The following is a 24,238-nucleotide window of genomic DNA, read 5'->3' on the forward strand; positions in this document are numbered from 1 at the left end:
AAGCTGAGAATGAGCTGAGGTTAGCAAGGGATGCTAAAAACAACAAAAAGGCTTTCTTCAGCTACGTGCATAGTAAAAGGCAGAGAAAAGAAATGGTGGTTCAGCTATTAAATAAGGATGGCAAAACGATAACAGATGACAACGAAAAGGCAGAGGTGCTCAATTCCTACTTTGGCTCAATCTTCTCCCAAAAGAGGGTCTATGACCCCCCTGGCAAAGGGGAAGTACAGGCTGAAGGGGCAGGATTGCAGCTTGAGATCGATAGGCATATGGTCAAGGAACACCTAATTACTTTGAATGAGTTGAAATCTCCAGGGCCAGATGAACTGCATCCTAGAGTAATAAAGGAACTGGCAGAAGAACTCTCAGAACCGCTGTCTATTCTCTTTGAGAAATCATGGAGGACGGGGGAAGTGCCAGATGACTGGAGGAGGGCTAACGTTGTCCCTATCTTCAAAAAGGGTAAAAAGGAGGAACCTGGGAACTACAAACCACTCAGTCTGACATCAATCCCTGGGAAAATTCTGGAGCAGATGATAAAGGAATCCATCTGGAAGCACCTTGACAACAATGCTGTGATTACTCGAAGCCAACATGGATTTGTCAAAAACAAGTCCTGCCAGACAAATCTGATCTCATTTTTTGATCAAGTAACCTCCCTTGTAGACCATGGGAATGCTGTAGACATCATATACCTCAACTTCAGCAAAGCTTTCGACAAAGTGCCCCATGATATCCTGATGAGCAAACTAGCTCAAAGTGGGCTAGATGAAACAACAATCCGGTGGATGCACAGTTGGCTACAGAATCGGACTCAAAGAATGCTTATCAATGGGACCTTCTCAAACTGGGGAGAGGTAACGAGTGGGGTACCGCAGGGCTCAGTCCTGGGCCCAGTGCTCTTCAACATTTTGATTAATGACTTGGAGGAGGAGGTGCAGGGAAAGCTGATCAAATTTGCAGGTGACACAAAATTGGGTGGGATAGCTAATACTTTGGAAGACAGAAACAAAATTCAAAGTGTTCTGGATAGACTGGAGCGCTGGGCAGAAAACAACAGAATGACAGTTAATAGGGATAAATGCCAAGTTCTGCACCTAGGAAAAAGAAACCAAATGCACAGTTACAAGATGGGGGATACGTGGCTCAACCACACTACAAGCAAGAAGGATCTTGGAATTGTTGTCGATCACAAGCTGAATATGTGCCAACAATGTGATGTGGCTGCAAAAAAGGCCAATGCTCTTTTGGGCTGCATTAATAGAAGCATAGCTTCCAAATCCCAGGAAGTACTAGTTGCCCTCTACTCAGCACTGGTTAGGCCTCATCTGGAGGACTGTGTCCAGTTCTGGGCACCACACTTTAAGAAGGATGCAGACAAACTGGAGAAGGTTCAGAGGAGGGCAACAAAGATGATCAGGGGACTGGAAACAAAGCCCTATGAAGGGAGACTGAAAGAACTGGGCATGTTTAGCCTTGAGAAGAGAAGACTGAGGGGAGATATGATAGTGCTCTTCAAGTACTTGAAAGGTTTTCACAGAGAGGAAGGCCAGGATCTCTTCTCGATCATCCTAGAGTGCAGGACATGGACTCATGGGCTCAAGTTACAGGAAGCCAGATTCCGGCTGAACGTCAGTGAAAACGTCCTAACTGTAAGAACAATACGACAATGGAACCAATTACCTGGGGAGGTGGTGGGCTCTCCCACACTGGAGGCCTTCAAGACGAGGCTGGACAGCCATTTGTCAGGGATGCTCTGACTTGGATTCCTGCATTGAGCAGGTGCTTGGACTCGATGGCCTTGTAGGCCCCTTCCAACCCTACGATTCTATGATTCTATATGAAGCTCACTGGGTGACTTTGGGCCAGTCACTGACTTTCAGCCTAACCTGCCCCACAGGGTTTTTGTGCAGATAAAATGAGGAGGAACCATGCAAACTGCCTTGGGCTTATAAAGGAAGAAAATGGGTAGGGATTTAAGAAGAGATTTAATAGAAGAAGAGAAAGGAACGAATAAGGGAGAGATTTAATACAAAGGAAGGAAAAGAGAATACAGATTTCGTTACAAGATATAAAGCATTTATTTTCAGACAAATACAATAGCAGAGCCATCATCACTATCTTATTGCCTGTGGCTCTTGGATCTAGTTGTGTGGTTAGTCCTGACTGTAATATTATTTTAATTGTTACTTTTAAAAGTTGTTCATCATTCTGGAAAATAAAAAGATACAGAAGAGGTTTTAAAATTCTCTCCCTAATTTCCAGCTTTTTTCCTGATTTCCAACACACGCACGCACACACACGCGCACACACGTTCTGAGCATTCACAATGCTGGACTGTGCCCTTTTTTGTCTTTTAAGAGTTGCTGACCAAGTGACATCAACAGGCCCCATCGAATGGGATGTTGCTGACCTGACCACCCAAGGGGTTGCTGACTGGTTCTCTTAAGCTATCTAATGTGGATTGCATACTCATGATGCTGAGGCCCATAGAAGACTGGCCAGGAGAATCCATTGGTGTACTGATGCCTCCCCCTGTACCTTCATCCTCCCTCAGCCAAAATAGCTGTGGGGGAAGGGTGTGCAGAATGTCCACATGTACTGATGTTTTCTCAGGATTGGCTTGAGGGGGTGGGCAGCTTGTGGCCCTCCCAATGTTTTGGCTTACAATTCTCATGATTCCTCACCATTACCTGTGCTGGCTAGGAATGATGGGTGTTGTAGGCCAAAACATGTGGAGGGCCCCAAGTTGCCCACCCCTGGTTTTAGGACCAAAGATCCTACACAACCAAAATATACACTGCAGTAGAATTCCCATGTTTGGAACTTCCAAAGGAACCTCCTTCAAAAAGCAGCTGCAGGCTTTGATTTGGGCTGGGGCTGAGACATGGGAAGGTGGGGTCCAATCTTTTGCTGCCATACCAATTCTGCAACTGAAATCACCCCCTGAGGTTACCATTAGCCATGGAGTGTTGTGTCATATGGGCACAACCATTTTCCTGGTTTTATTAGAAACCTGTAAAAAAACTATTATAAAATACACGAACACACGCAGACACACACAACCTTAAATACATGGCACTATGAATAATAAAGATTTTTTTGTGGCCATATATTTTCCTTCTTCATGGCTAACAGCAGTTTCAGAAACGCAATTTGTATTGAGGCTGTGGTGCAGGGGGAAAGGGTTGGACACCCTCCCCTTCACATCTCAGCCCCAATCCAAATCACTCACCCCACCCACAGGCTGCTTTTTGAAGAAGAAAATTACATTTGGAGTTTCAATTGCAGAGCTCCAATAGAATGTGTAGTTTGGTCCTCAGTCTTTGTGTAGCATTGCCAGGTTGGACAGGGGAGGAAAAAACTTGCTGAGCTCTCCTTGTTGTCCTTTTAACAGAGGACTGGTTTGCATAAATTATCAGGTAAAGCTTGTCATGGCAGAAAATAAAAATTTTCACCTCCTTATTCCTTCAGAGTGCACTTCAAAATCCTGCCTCTATGACAGCTAAGAACAGTGCTTCATTTATGAATAATGCTTAATTTATTAAAAGAGAGGGACATGTGTTCATCTGCTGAGAGGCACATGTTTATTAATATTACTCCAGATGTTCTTGGGCTTCAGTCTTGGTGGGCCCATGACCAGATTAAGCCCTATTTAGATTAATTAATCTCTCATTCTAAAATGCTAGTCTAGGGCTCACCATGTTACACCACAATATCTCCCAATAAAATAAATTTACATGGTAATACACGTATTAAGACATTTTAGGGCAGTGCAGGTGATGACATCTCAGCACTGATTGGCTGTACTTCTCTAATGTCACAGAAGGGTGTATATGCTGGTAGAAGAGTATCTGGCTGCCATTAACTGAGTTTTCCTTATGAATTGGTTATTGGCGTTTGAAGTATATATGCATAGGGTACAGTTTATTAATCTCATAATATGATGATGGGTTATAATACTTGTTATAGCATATATTTTTGTGTTGTATATGTGATCTATTTGTATATTTAGAATAAACAATGGAAATGAAAAGAAAAAAGAAACTGAAAGATAATGGGAAGAAGAGTAGAGCTGTGCATGGCTAAAAGCTGACAATATCAGGAATTGGGAACTGATTTTAAATAATCCACCATATCTTTCTGCTCTCTCATTCCTATCTTCTTGCATTCTAACAGGAAGTTGCCCTTTTACAAGGAAAAAGGAGACTTGCCACTGTTGTCTGTATGGAGGAAACAGAACTGCTGGTGGTGGATAAAAAGGATTTCTTTACCTATAAACTAGACAAGGAGCTTCACCGAGAATTCAAAAATCGATACGAATTTTTCAGGTATCTTCTCCCACTGTAATCTTCTACAACACTCTCTTGCATTGCTTATTTTCCTCTTTCCAGAGAGGTAACCATGTTAGACTGTAGCAGCATAAAAAAGAGTCTTGTGGCACCTTAAAGACTAACAAATTTATTCTAGCACAAGCTTTCATACATGCTGCCACTTCATCAGATGCATAAAATGTTAACATCACATTGGCAGAATTACGTACACATGCTGGGGGATGTGGGGATGGAGTCTAAACTGTGTTGTCAGAGGGAACTGAAATGCAAGAAGTACAGATGGTGATGACAATGAAGAGTCTTGTGGCACCTAAAAGACTAGTAATTTATTCTGGCATAAGCTTTCATGGACACTGTCCACTTCATCAGAATAGTGTCCATGAAAGCATGTGCCAAAATAAATAATTCTATTTGTCTCTAAGGTTTCCAAGTCCCTTTGTTGTATTTGCTGCAACAGCCTAACATGTGTACCCCTCTGGAAACTGTTACAGTGGAAGACAGTGGGGCTGTTTGCACATAACGGCAGCATTCGGCAGCAAATCAGGATACAGGAAGGTTAAACCTTCTCCCAGCTGCTTGTTTTCTGACGTTTAGATCCCTGTGCAGGGGCTAGAATAATGGGGACAAGCCTCCATTGGTGTGGCCCAATTAGGGACCCCCACACTTGTTAGCAAAAAAGAAAGAGGGTCTGACTTTGAATGTCTGATTTTGCATCTAAACATAAATTAGCATATGTAAATTGTATGCAATTCAGTGTCCACTTTTTCAGCTGTGCATGTCTTCTTTTTGGGTGATTTACGAGTGGCCACCCTATGTATTTAATGTATCGTGTAGTTTGATCTAAGCACTGCATTCTGGAGGAATTAAAATAGCTGGAGGGGCAAGTTCAGCCACATGGGCTCAGCTTATTTGTCTGTGCTGGGCAAATAAACAAAAAAGAGGCAGGGCATGACCAGAACTGGTGTCAGGCAGCGGGGCTGGGAAGGGTTCAGCCACCCACTCACTTTGCCCATGTCCCCCTTTCTCTTTAAATTGGGACACCACTGCCCCTGCGGACATGTTATTGGGGCAGGCCTGGGTTGAAAGTCATCGCTCTTCCACCACTACTACAATCACATTTATTTTGGATTTTAGTGATACGTAAGAGTTGTTTAAAAGGCAGGCCTTCTGTTACATTTCAGGTAACCTCTCCCACCGTAATCCTCTACAACAGCCTCTTGCATTGCTTATTTTCCTCTTTCTAGAGGGGTAACCATGTTAACCTGTAGCAGCATAAAAAACAAAGTGTGTTGTGGCACCTTAAAGATGACAAGACCTTGTGCACCCCTTCTGATTTCAGAACGTTGGACCTTTTTGAAACCTTGCCTGAGGCTTCAATAGAGAAAATAGCCAATATCTGCAAAGTTGAGAGGTTCCACTATGGACAGGTGATTGCCAATGACCTTGCAGAATCTTCCAACATAATATTTATTGTAAAGGTGAGATCAGTTTGCAAGTAATGATTCATAATAATTCATAACTTACACTGGAGAGCCAGTGTGTTGTAATGGTTAGACTGTTGGACTGGGACTCCAAAGACCCGAGTTCTAGTCCCCACTCGGCCATGAAACTCACTGAGTGATTTTGGGTCAGTCACTGACTCTCAGCCTAACACCCCACAAGGTGGTTGTGAGGATAAAATGGAGAGGAGGAGGAGGATCATGTAAGCCATCTCGGGGCCCTTGCAAGAGGAAAGAAAGCAGGATATAAATGTAATAATATGTTTTAAAATTAGTAATATGCTTTGCACCTTCCCCTTCCCAACCAGTGGGAATTTCATTGTAGGCCTTTTAGGGACCTTTCCCTTTGGAGGTGAGAGTACTGGACATTTACAGTGCCTTTGTAAAAAATATTTTTCTTTACATATCTGCACACTGAGCAGCAGCCAGAACACCCAGTGCCCCCAAAGCAACATGAAACCCAGCCAAAACCCCACCTGCTCCCTAGGGGTACAGACATGATCTATGCAGAGTGGCTGCCTGCTACTGCTATGCTGTCTTGTCCCAGAATTTAGGGTGGCCATGTATCCTCCTTTACAGGGGGCAGTCCTCTATTTGAAGGGCTGTCCAGTCCAGATCCAGTTTAAAGACAAATAACCCTATGAAAGGAGAGCTTAAAGGGACCTTGAAGCTGCCAATCCAATAGTTAGCAGACACACAGGTCATCTGGTTACAGTTTTCCCCACTATGGTGAGATGTATTATATTTCTATTTAAATCAATAAATGTGTTGTATTTCTATTTAATTATTTCTAAATTTGCATTTTAAAATAGGCTGTTCGTATGCAAACCTGCATCCTGTTTTCTCCTCTTTTCTGGCGATGCGTCAGTGGCTACTGCATTGCATATTGGGCTGATGATGTGGGCCAGTGGAGGCTGATGGCTCTGATTTCAGTGGGGCGTTGAATCTGTACTGGGTTTCAGACAGAACTCTGAAGGAGCTATCGAAGGTGCCGCACACCTTGGATAGCTCCTTTAATGTTCTCAGCTCTGACTGAAACCTGGAGCGGATTCACCGCCTCACTGACATCAGAGCCACCAGCCTCCACTGATGTGGCTGTTGCTCCTGGGCACTCATGCCCTGCATATCCTACACTTTACAAGCATATTGTGTAGGATGTTACGAGTGGAGCATCACACTAGGGGCCAAACTACCTGTTACTTTGAAAACATAGCTAGCTGATCTTTCTTACTTACTGTAAAGTAAGTGCAGGGCCCCCAGTCTGGATTGGCCCCAGTCTAGTGTGAGAGATAAGAGGGCTTTAACTCTTTGTCCCCACTGTGGTTCCAATCCAGATGTGGGGAATCCTCCAGATCCTACATATATATAGGACCACTTTTTGGTGATGCAAATCACAAGTGTGGGGGCAGGGGGCAATCTGGATCAGGACCACAGCAGGGGAGGCAAAAGGTTAAAGCCCCCCTACCACTCATGCTATGGTCCAAATCAGGGAGCCTGCACTTACTTTAGAATATAATAGAAAGCTGCTAGCTACATCTTCAAAGTAACATGTAGCTTGTCCCCTAGTGTCACACTCTTATTGGTAACATCTGCTGGTAGCTACGGCTTCAAAGTAACATGCAAATTAATGCATTCATTTAATTTCTGTGCCACCCAATAGCCAAAGATCTCTGGGCAGTTCATGCTCGCCCAGGGACCATGGGATTGCTCTCTAAAACTTTTATTTGGAGAGATGTAAAAGAAAGCATGCAAGTGGTGCTCTATCCAACTGCCCAGTAAGAAGCAAACAGTGTTCCTCTACTGTTTTGGTCAGTGAGGATTAAGCTGCTGGTATTACTGACTGACAAGCACTTAGGTACATTAAAAACATTAATCTTATTAAAACACAGTTTTTGTGTTTGATATTAAAGGCTGCCTGTATTTAGAGTCTTGCTGTTCCATGTTGATTTTTACCTCCCCAACCTCTTAGGCCCCTTGCCACAAAATTTCTGGCTGTGGGCCCACAGTATCAAGTCCACTGTTTCTTGTTCTTGTTTTGTTTCAACAGGGCATTACTGAGGTTTTGCGACTGGTTGACCTAACCACTTGTCCCTCTTATCACAAGTGGCTCTCAAAACAACTCTGTTTTCCCAAACGCAAACTACAGATGAGGGAAAGGCGCCGTATAGCTGCTGGTATGTCATAGTTTCACTTTTGCACGTATGTTATTCACCAAGACTTCACCATTGTCAGCATGGCACCTAGTTAAAATATAAACTTGGTCTCCATAGGAAGTAGATGCTGTGGAAGAGAAATGCCTGACATAGGCAAAATTATACTTTATATTGGAAGGTAGAGCAGCAAAAGTCAAGTCGTCTGTTTTGTGCAACTTATAATCTTGCTTTAATGTTTATGTATGTATTTCACATATAACCCCTTCTGTTACTATTCTAAAGTTTAAAGAGCACGTCTACATGACAGAGGAGTGGGAGGGGCCATAGCTCAGTGGTAGAGCAGAAGGTCCCAGGTTCAAGGTAGGGTAGGAAAAGTTCCTGCCTGAAACCCTGGAGAGCCACTGCCAGTCAGACCCATGCTCTGACTCAGTGGGCCGGTTTGCATGATGATTTAAACCATGGCGGGCTGCAGCACGTGTGGGTGGCCATTTTGAATATTCACACCACTACTGCAGCTTGTCTTGTTGTCCAAAACCGGCAAGGATGGGTTTTGCAAGGCTTAAACAACCCTCGCATAACCCATGACTTGTTTTAAGATTGCTTAACCCCACATAACCTACCCCCCACCAGGTCTGGATGACACAACAAGCTGAGGTCCCAGCTTGAGTATTCAACACCCAGGATGCATTGGCACATGCCGCAACCTACCGTGGCTTAAATAAGTCATGGTGGGCTGTGGTGAACATGCGAACCAGATCAGTTTAAGGTAGCTTTTAAATTACATTAGTTTTATTCCAATTTAACTGTCATGGTGACTTTCAAAGAATCCTAGAAATTGTAATTTGGTGAGGATGCTGAGAATGCTGTCACTGGACACCCCAAAATGAAACACAAATAATAAAGAACTGCTCTTAAGTCCTGAGAACTCTTGGTATGCTTCTGCAGCCAAAGTTCTGGATCTCCATTGCTGATCTTGGAATACAGCCCTTTCTAATGGTGTCTCTATACGAGCAGTTTATGGCATGCTCATGATTGGCCACTCATGGAAATTTGCAGGTCCTTTACATGACGTTGTCAACCTCAGGGATATCTTCTGCACCTTTTCCTGCTTATCCCACTTCGAAAAAGACTGGAGATAAACTGGAACATTAAAGCACCGCGGTGTGAAATGCCAGTATAGTACTATGAACTTGCCAAGGAAGGACTTTCCTCTATTCAAACCACATGTCTGCCATGTAAATGCTTGAGCATATTTCTTGATCGGAAGGAGAAGAGGGTAAAATGCCTCCCTGCAATGAAGGGAGACAGATCTGATCCCCTACTCCATCAAACGCAGAATCAACATCCTCTGTTGATTCAGCGCACCCTTTTAGGTTCAATGGGGCTTACTCCCAAGTAAGTGTGCCAAGGAGTGCAGACTTACAACGCAGTCTTACGTCTACTCAGAACTAAATCTAATTGAGTTCAATGGGGCTTACTCCCAAGTAAGTGTGCAGAGGGTTGAAGACTTACAGCACAATCTTATATCTACTCAGAAGTAAGTCGTAGCTTTCCTGGGAGCTGTGAGGAAACAGTAGAGCACAAGTTAAGTGACAAAAACAAGACTCTCCCACCCTTCTATACACACATGCCAGGGAGGGAGGGAGAGAGGCGCTCCCTCGATTCAAGTCATGTGTCTGCTATGTAAGGAGCCCATCCTAATCCTGCAAAGAAACCAAAAGCAGAAAGCCCCAGTAAGGATGCAAGTTTTTTCTTAATGTAGAGACACCCTAAGAAAGTATGTAATAAGCCATCTAGGCTGTGTCACTTTGGAAAATGGTTGTACAATCTTAGACAAAGCTCTGTTTTCCCATAAAGTAGTTTATTATGAAGAGAAAATACCCTTGATTTTATAAAAATAGCAAAACAAAGAATGACTTGAGCTGGAAAGCCCTCTAAACCAGGCAGAGGAGAAGTAACCCAAGCTGGGCTTCAAAAACATACAGACCTTTTGTTCAGCTCTGTGATGGCATGGTTTCTATGCCTCCATCTGTGGAGTAGCTCTAGCAAAATGATGCTAAAATAAATAAATATAATGGAAAACTGTTATGGTATTCATTACTGGTGGATATTTTGACAATGTATTTTAAAACTGTTTTTTAAAAGCTGGTTTTATTTAAAATTGTTTACATTTAATAGAATCATAGACTAGTGAGGTTGGAAGGGGCCTATAAGACCATCAAGTCCAACCTCGATGGTTTTATAGGCCCCTTATTAGTATTATTAATAATAATGTATACTAATATATTATTAATATGATATTATTAATAATATATTAATAATATATTAATATGTTTGTTTTATAGTTTTTAAGATGTAAGCTGCCTTGAGAAGACTGTGGTCTTGAAAGGTGGCTAAGGAATGGATTAAATAAATACATTGAATAAATAAATATAGTTTCCTTCAGAGGAATCAGATGGGGGGAGGAGGGAAACAACCCAGCACAGCTGATTCTGCCTTTAGGGGTGCTTCCAGACGGATGGCTCCTACCTAGTGTTACCAATCAATTCCATCTTTTCCTGAACTGATTTTTGTGAACAGAAAAAAGACAGACGAAGCTGTGGGAAAACATGGGAAGGTTATAAGGGGAAGATGACATCATCTGGAACCCACAACCACCAGAAAATTCCATGGATGGGGCAGGGCAATGGCACAATAAGAGCCTCATCTGGAAGCATCGTAAGTCACAGAAGCCACTAACATTTTAATTCAGCATCCCAATGAGAAAAAGGATAGACGACTATATAAAGGATCTGGGGTGCTTCCAGATGGAGGGGCCCTAGCACTACCTCTCAGAAAGCATTGTGCAGCTATTCCTCTTTCCCATCTTTAGAGATTTTCTGTAGTAAGAAAAAGATGGAAGAAGCTGTAGGAAAACATGGGAAGGTTACAAATGGAAGACCAGATGACGTCTGGACCCCCTGTAAAGTCCCATGAATGTGACGAGTGATTACAAAATAAAAGTCTAGTCTGGAAGCAGTGCTGGTCATGAAAGAAGTGTGGCCAGCTACTCACTGACTGGCTCGATTGCAGCGTGGTTAACAAGCCAGAGTTGCTTGTTAACCCTGCTGTGCATGCCGGTCAAATTTCCCTAATTACCACTGCTGGTGTGGCTTGCCGCGTTGTCTGACCCTGAGCTTGATTGAGGGGGAGCAACCCTCAAATAACCCATGAGCTGTCATTGGGTTATTTGAGGGCTGCTGCCTGCCCCCCAAACAAGCCATGCTGCCCGGTTTCGGATGACACGGGAAGGAGGGCCAACGAGGGTAATTGGGGAAATCCAGCTGGCACATGTATTGGCCCCAGGAGTGTAACCAAGTCACCTGTAATGTTAGAGGGACCTAAAGATCCATAATGCCTTGCTTAAGTTCATTATTGGTGCAATTCCCTTGTTAGTAAGCTTCTGAGCATGTGAAGATGAGTCAAAGGGCCGATAGCGCGGCCTAGCACATTCCATACTAATGAATGAATCAAGATGTGCCTGGGAAGTAAAATGTGTTTATGCCAAGCTGCAGGTGGCTGTGATGAGAACCAAGCCCAGTTAGTCTATGCTGGGAATGAACACTAGATGGCGCATGCTGTTGTCATGCTGCCTGATTGCTAACATGTATGGTATAAAACCCATTGTACCCCATGGCTCTGGGTTCAGAGAAGCTGTCTGATCCAACCCTTGGGTACACCTCTGTGCTGTAAGTTATTCAATAAAGTATCTCCTTGTAAGTAAACTTAAGGATCTGATTTATCACTATCCTCTAAATTAAGAGGTCGAAGCCCACGGCCGGGGCAATACAGCATGCAACCAGCACATGTGGTGGGGGATCATGTGAACAGGCCCATTGTGTGGTACAAACACATTTAGACAAAGTTGGGACTGACCATACAAGGTATTTTTTGCTCCCCAAATGGAATGTGGCCCTTCTAAAATAGAAGTCAATCATGCCACTCAGGCCAAGTATTAAACAGTTGTGACCAAGCCTTGCTCAGGTTCATTACCTTATAATCCGGGGTGTGCACCCGCCCTGATACTTCAAAGACTATAACTGTGTGTAGGATTCACCACTCTTTAGGGATGTACGAAATTGCCCTTACCTGGCTCTGCCGGGTTCCGCTGGTGGGGGGAGGCGCTCTGTCCCTCCCCCCGGAATCCTGGCCGGCTGGCTCCGCTCCGCGGGGATTCTGCAGAGCCGCCGGCTGGCTCTGCCAGCAGCCGGACATCCAGCCGCTGGCTAGCAGGGACGCAAATGGCGGCGGCCATAGCCGCCGCCGTTTGTGTCCCTGTAGTCAACCATGATAGGCTACGTAAAGATTTACGTAGCCTATCACGTTGTTGTTTTTTTTTAAACCTAGCCAAGATAGGCTACGTAAATCTTTACGTAGCCTATCACGTCTTTTTTTTTTTTTCCCCAACACTGGAAATGGCGGCGGTGGCAGCCAGTCAGAAGACCAGCCGGAGCCGCTGCCGCCCAGAAGATCTGCCCCACGTAAGTCTCGTCCCGGGGGGGATCCGCGGGGCAGCGGGGGGGTAGCAGGCCGTTCCGCCACGGAGTTTGGGGGGCCGAATGCACTGGCAGTCGGCCTCACCGAGATCCGTGGCGGAATTCTCTGCCATCCCTACCACTCTTCTGTGACTAATGATGGAAAATTCACATTATTTCCAGAGGGGTAGCTATGATAGTCCGTTCTGGCAAAAACAACAGTCTTGTGGCACCTTAAATTGAGATGGCGGTGGAGATGTAACCAGTGTTGTCAGGGAAACTGAAATGCAAAGCATACAGGGTACTTTGTCCTTATTCAAACTACAGGAAATAGAGTTCAGTCTCTTGACAAAGTGTACTTCAGCTATTTCACGTTTACATCTATCTTTGAAATTCTTTTGTTCAAGCATGACCACTTTAAGGTCACTGACAGAGTCTTCTGAGACACTCACCAAGACATTGAATTCTGTTTCCTGTGGTCTCAAATAAGTGCAAAGGTGGTTTTTTTATAGCACCAGATATGTTAGTTGGCTCACCATTGCAATGGTGTATGTGTTACCACCCAACATTTTGTGAATGGCAGCTGTTACGGCCATAATCACTGTTTGTCCTTTTTCCTTTTCAGTTTGCTTACATCCCCCACCAGAGTGTGTATATAATCTGGCAATTTGAGAGTAACACTTCATGCATCTAATAAAGTGGGCAGCATCTATGAAAACTTATGCCAGAATAAATGTGTTAGTCTTTAAGGTGCCACAAAACACTGATCTAGTTCAGCAAATTGTGGGTTGGTTTATTTAGTTATTTACAACATTTGTATACTGCTCCCCATCTAAACAGATTCTGGAGCAGTGAACAAGAGATAAAATGAATAAAAATAAAAATAATAAAACATGATATTAAAATTATTCTTTAAAAAACAGAATGCCAATAAAACTGAGGCTGGTCAACCAAGGAAGGCTTCCTGGAAAAGAGCTGTTTTCAGGTTAATTAACACATGATTTGCCAGGGTCATGTGCTGCCGCCATTTTGAATATGCAAAATATTCTGTAATGTGCAAATCCAGACACTATGGCTTAATTGTTGGTTAAACAACCAGAGGTTAACCTGCAATTTGTTTTTAGATTCATGTGGGTTGTTTAACCCACAATTAACCCATAGTGTCCAAGTTCACACATCACATGCAAATTGTTGGTTAATTAACTCATGATTTGTCACCATTACGTGCAAACAGGGCCACTTTGTTGTCTTGTTTCACAGTATTGTTCCTATCCTTTGGGCAGGAGGGGGATTTAAAATGCCCTTTTTATGTTAAATTTTCAAATTTAGCAGAAGAATACAAGAACAAAAGCAGAACGGAAAAAATGTTCCTCTAACTCATCCTTGAAGAACTGAAATCTGTATTCCTTGCTTAGCTTGTCTTTCAAAATACGCAAGATAGCCTCAATGTGTTTTTGACACATGAGGTTTAAAGTGGCTGCTGCTGCTTCAGGGGCTTTGCAACGCTGATATCAAACCTGCATTGCTTATAATGCTTATTTGTATTAAAAATGCCCCTCCTGCCTCAGACTTAACATAAATATCATGCCAGAAGCACAGATCTTCAGGTATGAAAACACTGTAAGAAAAAAATTCCAGAGATAAGAACTTTCTGAGTATACACCTATCCTTTAAAAGGTTTAAAACATTAACAATAATATATAAGTACCAAAAGACAAGAGATCCCCTGGCTTTTTAAAATGACTGATTTCAGGGATGCTTTTCTCTCCCTCTGCTTTGTAGAGATCGCATGTGTTGACAGATTCAAAAGCACCATGTGGAGCTCTTACTCTGGGCATAAAATGAGCAAACTGAAAGAATATTATCTTCAGCAGCAAGATAAAGTATATGAAGGCTACGAAAGACAAAGTTCTCTCTTTAACAAGAGTCATAAAAGTGTAGTGATAAAGGTGGATGTGGGCCAGAAGAGGTGAGAGGAGGATCTTAGCTTGCTTTCAGATGTCTTTCAAAGCATCTTTGGTGGTGGGGTGGGGAGATGGAGATTGGCAGCTTGTAAAACTAGCCACCCCCCTTACATTTTTTCTAGTTAATTTCTTTATAATGCAGCAATCTGTGTGTGTGTGTGTGTGTGTGTGTGTGTGTGTGTGTATGGAGTAGTCAGAAGCACCATGATTTTGAGCTTGCTCTTTCCAAATGACTGAGAATCAAATTGGGTTAGCCTTACTCTGGGGAGGTAATAAGTAGATTAATGCATACTGTAATGGGTAGGGGCTGTATTTGAACAGACACAGTTTCCCAGAGCTTTCAGTTCTGGTCAGATCTGGGGCCTGGCTAGTGACAGGTTGCCGTGGAGTTTGGGTCTGACGCAGATAAGGTGACATTCACATGTGTCTGAGATGTGGTCCTGAACAGGTTGGAGGCCAGGAACTGAGGGCCTGAGGATGGGGACATACCAGTTCTAGGTAAGTCAATTAACACATGTAGCGTTATGAAAATCCTAACTTGACAGTCTGCCACTCTAATCACTGCAGAGTTGGAATTCATCAGCAGTTTTAATTCTGTCAGCAGAGGCTAGAATCAGGATAAAGGATTTTTTTTATTACACTACGTGTGTTAATTGGCTTACCTAGTGCCAGTGTTTGTGTTACCAGCAAATACACTGTGAATGACCACCATTAACAATGTCACTTTTTGAATTTAATTTCCTTCTTAACTGTTTACAGTTCTTCCCCACAATTTGTACTGCATATAACCATGAAATCTTCCAAAATATTCCTTGCATCTGACGAAGTAGACTATAGCCTACGAAAACCTATGCCAGAATAAACGTGTCAGTCTTTAAGATGCCACAAGACTCTTCATTGCTTTTTCAATGAGAGAAGTTGTTCAGATTGCTGGACTAGCCTATAAGGAAAGGCATTATGTAGGGCCTGGTGCCTCTCCATTGGCTTGGGAGGTCAGCTGATCATCTTCAGGCTGTGGGGTCAGCTGATAACTCTCTCTTCAGCACTGCAGCCAGAAGGCATCCATGCTATATAGAGCTTAGACTGGTTGGCTAGTTAAAGGCCCATAGCGATGGTAGCATAAGAAGCCCTGATTGAAGACCCCTCTCAGTTCCATCTCTCTTTCCTCCATCCCCCAATTGTTACAAGGGCACACATGTGACAGACAAAACACAGCAAACATAAAAATAGATCTTGATGCAATTGTGTGGTATGTTAATGTTGTACACATGCACGCCCAAGCTTTGGTAAAATACAACACAAAAAGAATCTTCTTTCTATAATAGATATAATCACATCAAGATTGCTTTTTCTTTCTTTTCTGTGTTTTATCAGTACACACATACATATTGATAATGCAAAGAGGGGAAGACATGAATGAACATTGGCAAAGTGTTCTGTACATAGTTTGCAAACAAATAAACACAGAACGATAGAGGATTCCTAATGCAACTGTTGCACTTCAGAAATGAGACCAGTTAACTCCAAAATCCAGGAAGAAGAGTTTTTGGAAACATTCTTACTTGCCATGCAAGGATCTAAAAAGCTACACCTGCTGAAATGCCCTCTTCTTCAGTCTCTTTCTGACACCCTCTTTCTCCCTACCCAGCAGGCTACCAGGAGAGACAGTTTGCTCCTGCTAGAAGTCTGAACTGATTGCTCTCAGAGAGCTTTTGAAAGTAGGCCAAGGGGCACATCCCTAAGTTCATAGATTGCCCACCTGGGGGCTAGAGGTGGATGACATGGTCAAAAATGGGCTGGTGGTCAGGTCCTGATCAGGAAGATAAGGTGGGTCATGATGGTCTGTGTCAGGGAGACGAGTTGCTCAGACTGAGAAATCGAGCCTGGAGCAGCCATCGTAGACCCAGCCAAGGCCACTGCTGGTTCCTTAGGTCACCTGGCCCAGCTGTGTTGAAAAGCAGCTGTGCTGGCTGGGGAATTCTGGGAATTGTAGTCAAACACATATGGAGGGCCCCAGGTTGGGGAGAGCAGATCTAATTGGATCCTGAAGGCTGCCATGGTGGCACAAGGAGTAAGGCACCTGGGCCCTGAGTAAGGTGCCAGCAAGTTTTAGGATCATAGCTAAACAAAAAAAAAAAAGCCTCACCCAACAAGAAAAGGAAAGCTAGAGCCAGCCCCCAAAGCAGGGCTGGACAACATCTGACTTTCCAGATGTTTTGGCCTACAACTCCCATCAGCCATAGCCAATGGTGAGGGGTGATAGGAGTTGTGGTCAAAACATCTGGAGGGCCACAAGTTGCCTAGCCCTGCCCTGAAGTGATGTAAGTGTTGTGGAGAGAAAGAGCAAGGTCACTGAGGGTGAGGGAAATTCTGAAGTCAGAGATGAAGGAAAATAACAGCAAAGCCCTATTCATTCTGAAGTTGTTTGTCATTGAAAAAAGTGTGATTTCCAATTCATTTTGTTCCGGGGGGAGGGGGAATAGATTACATTCATGGAAAAAGCACAGTGCTAAATTGATCAGGGGAAGGGTTGACCTGGGTGAGTTTATCCTTTTAACTTCTAGTCCAATCTGTGAGCTGCAGCAGGAGGAGCCAGAGATTGTTCAAAAGGTTGTATCAGGAGTGTTTAAACAGAAATTAACTTACTCTACTTCCTATGGAAACTTGCCGACTTCTGTGGCTGCAGCTGTATATATCAGGATGGATGAACTTCGTAAAGGGGAATGTATAGTGAGTATAAATGCCTGCTCCCAGTTTTGCTCTGCTCCCAGTTTTAGTTCATTCTAATTTGTTTTAATTGCATTTTGTTTTATATATAAGCCACTTTGTGGGCCCCTTTTAGGGCCGAAAGACAGGATATAAATAATGTAATGAATAAATTCCCCAAGTCAGACAGTTGATGGTGACGGATCTAAAGATAAAGTGGGTGGGACTTGCATGTCAATGAAACCCACCCATAAAAGTAGTATAATATATATGACTTGTTTCACTTATTATATGACTAGTAAACAGATCTGGCTTCATATGGGTTGAAATAGCCCTTAGTTTAATACAGCGAAGTCTTCAAGCAAACATACACAGCTATCAGAGTTAGACACGTTGTGCCTGTCCTGTATGAGTGAAGGCTTCTTACAGAGCAGTTACAGGACCTGGTGTTCTTTCCTTGCCCCTTTAACACAAATCTTTCTCTGTCTCTTCCTTCTCATTTCCTGTTCCTCCTTCAAACTGATTAAAGGCAGCAGCTGGCATGATCACATCACTCTGGTGCTGAAGGAGTTGCACTGGTTACCAGTTGTTTTCCGGGCCAAATTCAAGGTGTTGGTTTTGACCTTTAAAACCCTATATGGTTCCTCCCCAGCCTATCTCAAAGAGCGCCTCCAGCAACACCAGACAGGCTGCTCAACAAGATCAGCCTCAGATGGCCTTCTCTCTGTCCCATCAGCCAGGAGAGCTAGGCTGATACTTACTTTTTTGGGTTGAAAATCCAATCACATACTGAAGAGGCCGAGAAGGTTCCTGAGGAAAAATGAGTCCTCACATCCACCTTGCCCCATCCCCTTGGCTACATCCCTTGGTATATCCAGAAAATGTCTTGCATTCAGCTGTTAAGTTCATATGGAGTAGTAAGCTGAGCTCTCTGCTATCCAAACTGAACTAATTTGGGCCCCACAGATATGGCGCATTCGAGGGTTGCACAGTGATGGAAGTTGGTCTTCCCCTTAGGCTAATCTGCAAGATAACCGTACCATGGTTATGGTCAGTCAAGGGGCTGAGATCATCCGTTTGAGAAAAGACAAGATTGAGGACTGTGCTGATGATGTCACAATGGTGAAATTAAGCAAAATAGAGATTAAATATCCCAGGTAGGCATGGCCCCATTAAGGGAGTGATGGGGGGCAGTCAGATGTTTTACTGGGCCTGGGAGAAGAGTGGGAGCAAGCCCATTATATCATGAGGAAACACTGAGGCTACACTTTAGATCCTGCTTGAATTGATTTCCTTATATCTGTATAAGGGTGTTCAAACTTGTGAGATCTCGTGGAGCCAATCAGAAGCTGGGTTAGAAGAGAACAAGCAGCATGGTGAACAGTGAGCTTCTGGCCCAGGCCTTGCTCTAGGAAGGCCAGGGGGGCGGCGGGGAGCGGGGGAGATTGCACCTGTGCAGAAAACTCTAGGGCTTGTAGTTTGACACCTGGAGAGGTATGGCTCCTTTCATAGACCTGTAATACCTAGACCAAGGGTAGGGCAACCTGATGTCCTCCAGATACTTTGGACTACAACTCCCATAATCCCTGTCCATTGGCCATGCTGGCTGGGACTAATGGCAGTTGTAGTATAGTACACCTGGAGGGCTCCAGATTGCTTACCTCTGATCTAGATTAATATACAGATCCAGTTTCTGCTTTCAACAGAACTCTTTGTTTTCTCTTCTCTGGCACAGAAGTGAAAGCTGCCCATCTGCCAATGGAGGTAACTAGGATTTTAGCGCAGCTGTGTTTGGGCGTCAGCATATATCCCCTCCAAAAGAAAATGTAGCAGCAAAGACAGGGTCTTGGGTCTTATTTCATGTGGGATTGCAGGGGGAAGTGTGCGTGTATAGGGAGCTTGTAGACATTTAAAAGAGCAACGCAGTGCATACAAGTCAATGATGCATAAGACTTCTGCATGCCACAAGGCACTGGTTGGCAGCACTAGGAGCCCTCTGTCTGAAAGCACCCAAGGAAACAAAAAGAAGCTAAAGGACACCAGTCCTTTAGGGGGTTGGACTCGATGGCCTTGCAGGCCCCTTCCAACCCTACTATTCTACCATTCTATGAATCATGTTTCTAGTTTTCCAAAGGAATTTGGGGGTAGGGGGAAGGGCAGGGGAAGTGGCATGATAACCACAAACTTGTGAAGTGGCAAAGAAATAATACTTTGGCACTTTCAGATATATAAGAGTGAAAAAGGCCCTGTTGGAACAAGAAGGACCCAGCCCTATTCTTAACGTTGGTTTCACTTTTCAGCGATGACGAGCTGTGTCAGGTCTTCCTCCGTCACAACTCATGGGAAATGTTTAAGAAAGATCTGCTGAACCTTGTGATACAGCCCAAGCTGATGAAGATGGTTCATCCTCCACATCCGTGTCCCACAGATGAAATCTACAACTCTTGGTACATGAATCAAGCGGGAATCTTAGACCTGTCTGCCTTGCGCTACAAAAAACAGCTTCCACCACAGAAAGGCAAATACATTCCAGCCCAGTTGAGCCAGATGAAAGACAGCCTGCCAGACATTCAGCCCAGACTGATTCATGGCATCACTGTAGTGCGTCCCAATTTGGATGGTGCATTTTAGTGAGTTCCAAAGCTTTGGATTTAGCAGCAACACTGAGGCAACTCTAAAAGGTGAAGAAGTGATCCTGGCAGTATGCATATGTGTGTGTATACATACATATATGCACCTTTGTTATATGCAGCCTTTCTCCTTTATCAGAAAGGGCTGTATTCCTTTCTTTTTATAATAGATCTGTGTTGTGAATTCTGAATCTGTTTAATTTCACTTTCTTTCAGTATTGTCAATAGGGGGTATATTTTTCCCTTCACGATGCAGTGTGTGTATGTTTGTGTGTGTACATATTATCAATAAATTATATTTAATGGTTAATATTGAAATGATTCTACATTTTACTTGTGTTTGATTAAAACAAATATGGAGGTACTAAAACAGTAGGCCTTGCATGCCTCTGTCGTAACTCTTCATCTGTGGGCTAGCCAACTGAGGCAAATACCACCATACCTGAAACACCACTATATCACACATTTTCCATATTAACATGACATCAGTGCTTAAATGAGCATGATATACTGCATCACAAAAGCCTAACATTAAAATGTAAGTTTCTCTAGCTTCTTAATAGCTAATGCTAAGAAGACTTTGTGGTATAATTTAATTGTAATATAGCAGGAGTGCGGCACCTCAGGCCCGACGGCCAGATCCATTCCTCTGGGTTCTCCAGATGGCCATGCCCTTTCCCCCAAACACTTACTGTTTTTTGTGCAGTCCCCCCACCCCCATTCTAAAAAGTTGAAATGCCTCTCCTAAGCCTCAGATACTGGCATGAACAGCGCTAAGCTTTAATATGCTGTTATTTGTGGCTCTATCCCTTTTGCCTTCGGCCCTACGCATAGCTGGAATGCGGCCCCTGAGAGCTTCTCCAAAATGGAATTCAGCCCTCAGGCTGAAAGAAGTTCAACACTCCTGTAATATACAATGCGCTGGGTACAATTGTGGCTTTCCTTACTGCAGTTCAATGTATTTGGAAAGCTGACATCATAGACCAGGCATGGGGAACCTGTGTGACCAGATGATGCTGACTCCAACTACCATAATATGCACTGGTTGGGGATGATGGGAGCTGTAGTCCAGCACTGTCTGGAGGGTCACACATTCCCCACCCCTTTGATACAGGCTATTGCAACAACATGTCTGCAAAACTGTTGCTTGAAGTAGATCTGATTTGGCTTCTGTTGCCTTCAAATGACAAAATCAGCTAGCATTTCTCTTGATGTCATGTCTGACTTTTCAAGCCTGAACTGTCCTGGGATCAAACATCTCTGATAGACTGGCCTTCACTCTGCAACTCTAGAATCCGAGGTTTAGCATTTTAGAACAGCTACCTGTTCTTCTGAAAATTATGGTGAAAGACATTGCGGAGTCTTGGTTCTGAAATAAAGGATGTTCAGTTAGGCTCAGTAGAGTTGTGGTATTCCGAAATTGAAGCCCTGAGTACATGTGTAAATATAACCATAATTCTCTCTCAGGAAGTGGTGTTCTTGAATAAGATGAATCTTTTTTAAAAGCGGATATCAGGAAACCCTGTTTCCGTTCTGTCTCATACTTCCAGATGGGACTGAGCCAATGTTTACTTCCTCTTTTCCAAGCAGTGGGAAATTCAGGCCCGCATCCACATGGGGATTTACTCCAGTTCTACTGTGCATTGCAGACGATCATGGCAGATTTTGTTACCCCCACTCTGCATCAATCCTACATTTTTCTGCCTGAAAAGCTGCTTTTTCGCAAAGTCATTTTGTGCCAGATTTTCCCATCAGGGCAGCCTCAGTGCAGTTTGGGAGCCTATGTGGCCTCAGTTGGCTTCAGCATGGGCTGGGGGGAGCAGTGCTGATAGGAGGAAGGGAAAGTTGCATCAAGAAAGGGTGGACATGAGAGCTGTTGGCTAAACATGTCTACTCAAAAATAAGTCATTGTATTCCATTACACTTCACAGTGAGTGGGGAGATGGGCGAAGAGGAAGCCTGCTGTTTTAAATATCCACTGTTAGGAAGAGTGAAGGTACGTAGGACCGTAACAATTTTAAAAGCTGGTCGCCCCCAAATGACCCTTATTCCCGCCGAGAAAGGTTGGACATGAGGAGAGGTGTTGGCTACATATGTCTACTCAGACGTAACTCATTCTCTTCCATTGCACTTTACTGAGCATGGGAGTGGGGTAGGGAGCAAGCTGCCGCTCGTTCGCTGCCCTGCACCTATGCAGCTGATGACGGTTCAGCTCTACTTGTCGGACTCCCCCCACCCAACCCACAAGTAATACAGTCTCAGATGCCATTTGCCCCATGAAAGCAGGTTTTTAAAAAACGTATACACCACTTTATGGGCTATGTGTGCTGTGGGAGGAACAATCCCGAATTCACAGAATCGTAGAATAGTAGGGTTGGAACTATGGATGGAGGTCAGTAACATTGTTCAGGAGGCAGCAACAGTATTCCAGCTGAGCTATTTAAGATCCTAAAAGATGATGCTGTTAAAGTGCTGCACTCAATATGCCAACACATTTGGAACACTCAACAGTAGCCACAAGACTGGAAAAGGTCAGTTTACATCCCAATTCCAAAGAAGGGCAATGCCAAAGAGTGTTCAAACTACCGTACAATTGCACTCATTTCACATGCCAGCAAGGTGATGCTCAAAATCCTACAAGCTAGGCTTCAGCAGTATGTGAACCGAGAACTACCCAAAGTACAAGCTGTGTTTCGAAGAGGCAGAGGAACTAGAGATCAAATCGCCAATAATCGCTGGATTATGGAGAAAGCAAGAGAATTTCAGAAAAACGTCTATTTCTGCTTCATTGACTACACTAAAGCCTTTGATTGTGTGGATCACAACAAACTGGCAAATTCTTAAAGAGATGGGAGTACCAGACCACCTTACCTGTCTCCTGAGAAACCTGGACGAGGGTCAAGAAGCAACAGTAAGAACTGGACATGGAACAACTGATTGGTTCAAAATTGGGAAAGGAGTACGACAAGGCTGCATATTGTCGCCCTGCTTATTTAATTTATATGCAGAGTACATCATGAGAAACGCCAGGTTGGATGAATCACAGGTCGGAATTAAGATTGCCGGGAGAATTATCAACAACCTCAGATACGCAGACGATACCACCCTAATGGCAGAAAGCGAAGAGGATCTCAAGAGCCTCTTGTTGAGGGTGAAAGTGGAGAGTGCAAAACTGGTTTGAAACTCAGCATTCAAAAAACTAAGATCATGGCATCTGGCCCCATCACTTCCTGGCATATAGAAGGGGAAGAAATGGAAGCAGTGACAGATTTTACTTTCTTGGGCTCCAAGATCACCGCAGACGGTGACTGTAGCCATGAAATTAAAAGATGCTTGCTCCTTGGGAGGAAAGTTATGGCAAACCTAGACAGCATAGTAAGAAGCAGAGACATCACCTTGCCGACAAAGATTCGTATAATCAAAGCTATGGTTTTCCCAGTAGCAACATATGGCTGTGAGAGCTGGACTATAAGGAAGGCCGAGCGCAGAAGAATTGATGCTTTCGAACTGTGGTGCTGGAGAAGACTCTTACGAGTCCCCTGGACTGCAAGGAGGTCAAATCAGTCCATCCTAAAGGAAATCAACCCTGAGTGCTCATTGGAACGACAGATACTGAAGCTGAAGCTCCAATATTTTGGCCACCTAATGCGAAGAGAAAACTCCCTGGAAAAGGCCCTGATGCTGGGAAAGACTGAAGGCAAAAGGAGAAGGGGACGGCAGAGGATGAGATGGCTAGATAACATGACCGATGCAACGAATATGAATTTGAGCACACTCCAGGAGAGAGCAGAGGACAGGAAGGCCTGGCGTCCATGGGGTCACGAAAAGTCGGACACGACTTAATGACTGAACAACAACAACAAGGGTTGGAAGGGGCCTATAAGACCATCGAGTCCAACCCCTGCTCAATGCAGGAATCCACGTCAGAGCATCCCTGACAGATGGCTGTCCAGCTTCATCTTGAATGCCTCCACTGTGGGAGAGCCCACCACCTGCCTAGGTAATTGGTTCCACTGTCATATTGCTCTAACAGTCAGGAAGTTTTTCCTGATGTTCAGCCGGAATCTGGCTTCCTGTAACTTGAGCCCATGAGTCCATGTCCTGCACTCTAGGATGATCGAGAAGAGATCCTGGCCTTCCTCTCTGTGAAAACCTTTCAAGTACTTGAAGAGCACTATCATATCTCCCCTCAGTCTTCTCTTCTCAAGGCTAAACATGCCCAGTTCTTTCAGTCTCCCTTCATAGGGCTTTGTTTCCAGTCCCCTGATCATCTTTGTTGCCCTCCTCTGAACCTTCTCCAGTTTGTCTGCATCCTTCTTAAAGTGTGGTGCCCAGAACTGGACACAGTCCTCCAGATGAGGCCTAACCAGTGCTGAGTAGAGGGCAACTAGTACTTCCCAGGATTTGGAAGCTATGCTTCTATTAATGCAGCCCAAAA

At 43.9% G+C, this 24,238-nt stretch overlaps 1 protein-coding gene across 1 annotated transcript in view; it reads left to right on the forward strand.

The window, feature by feature from the left end:
* The window catches only part of CNBD2 (cyclic nucleotide binding domain containing 2), a 34,616-nt gene extending 14,514 nt beyond the window's left edge, over positions 1-20,102 (forward strand). The window contains exons 6-12 of the mRNA XM_084818191.1: positions 4,180-4,331; positions 5,674-5,812; positions 7,881-8,007; positions 14,283-14,469; positions 17,029-17,194; positions 18,188-18,327; positions 19,471-20,102. Of these exons, the coding sequence (XP_084674317.1) occupies positions 4,180-4,331; positions 5,674-5,812; positions 7,881-8,007; positions 14,283-14,469; positions 17,029-17,194; positions 18,188-18,327; positions 19,471-19,801 (1,242 nt within the window). The 3' untranslated portion in view covers positions 19,802-20,102. The remainder of the gene's footprint in view (positions 1-4,179; positions 4,332-5,673; positions 5,813-7,880; positions 8,008-14,282; positions 14,470-17,028; positions 17,195-18,187; positions 18,328-19,470) is intronic.
* The last annotated feature ends 4,136 nt before the right edge of the window (positions 20,103-24,238 follow it).

Source organism: Heloderma suspectum, chromosome 1 (assembly GCF_057233095.1).
Source record: "Heloderma suspectum isolate Gila_16-S chromosome 1, 16-S_ref, whole genome shotgun sequence".
NCBI classification, from domain to species: Eukaryota; Metazoa; Chordata; class Lepidosauria; order Squamata; family Helodermatidae; genus Heloderma; species Heloderma suspectum.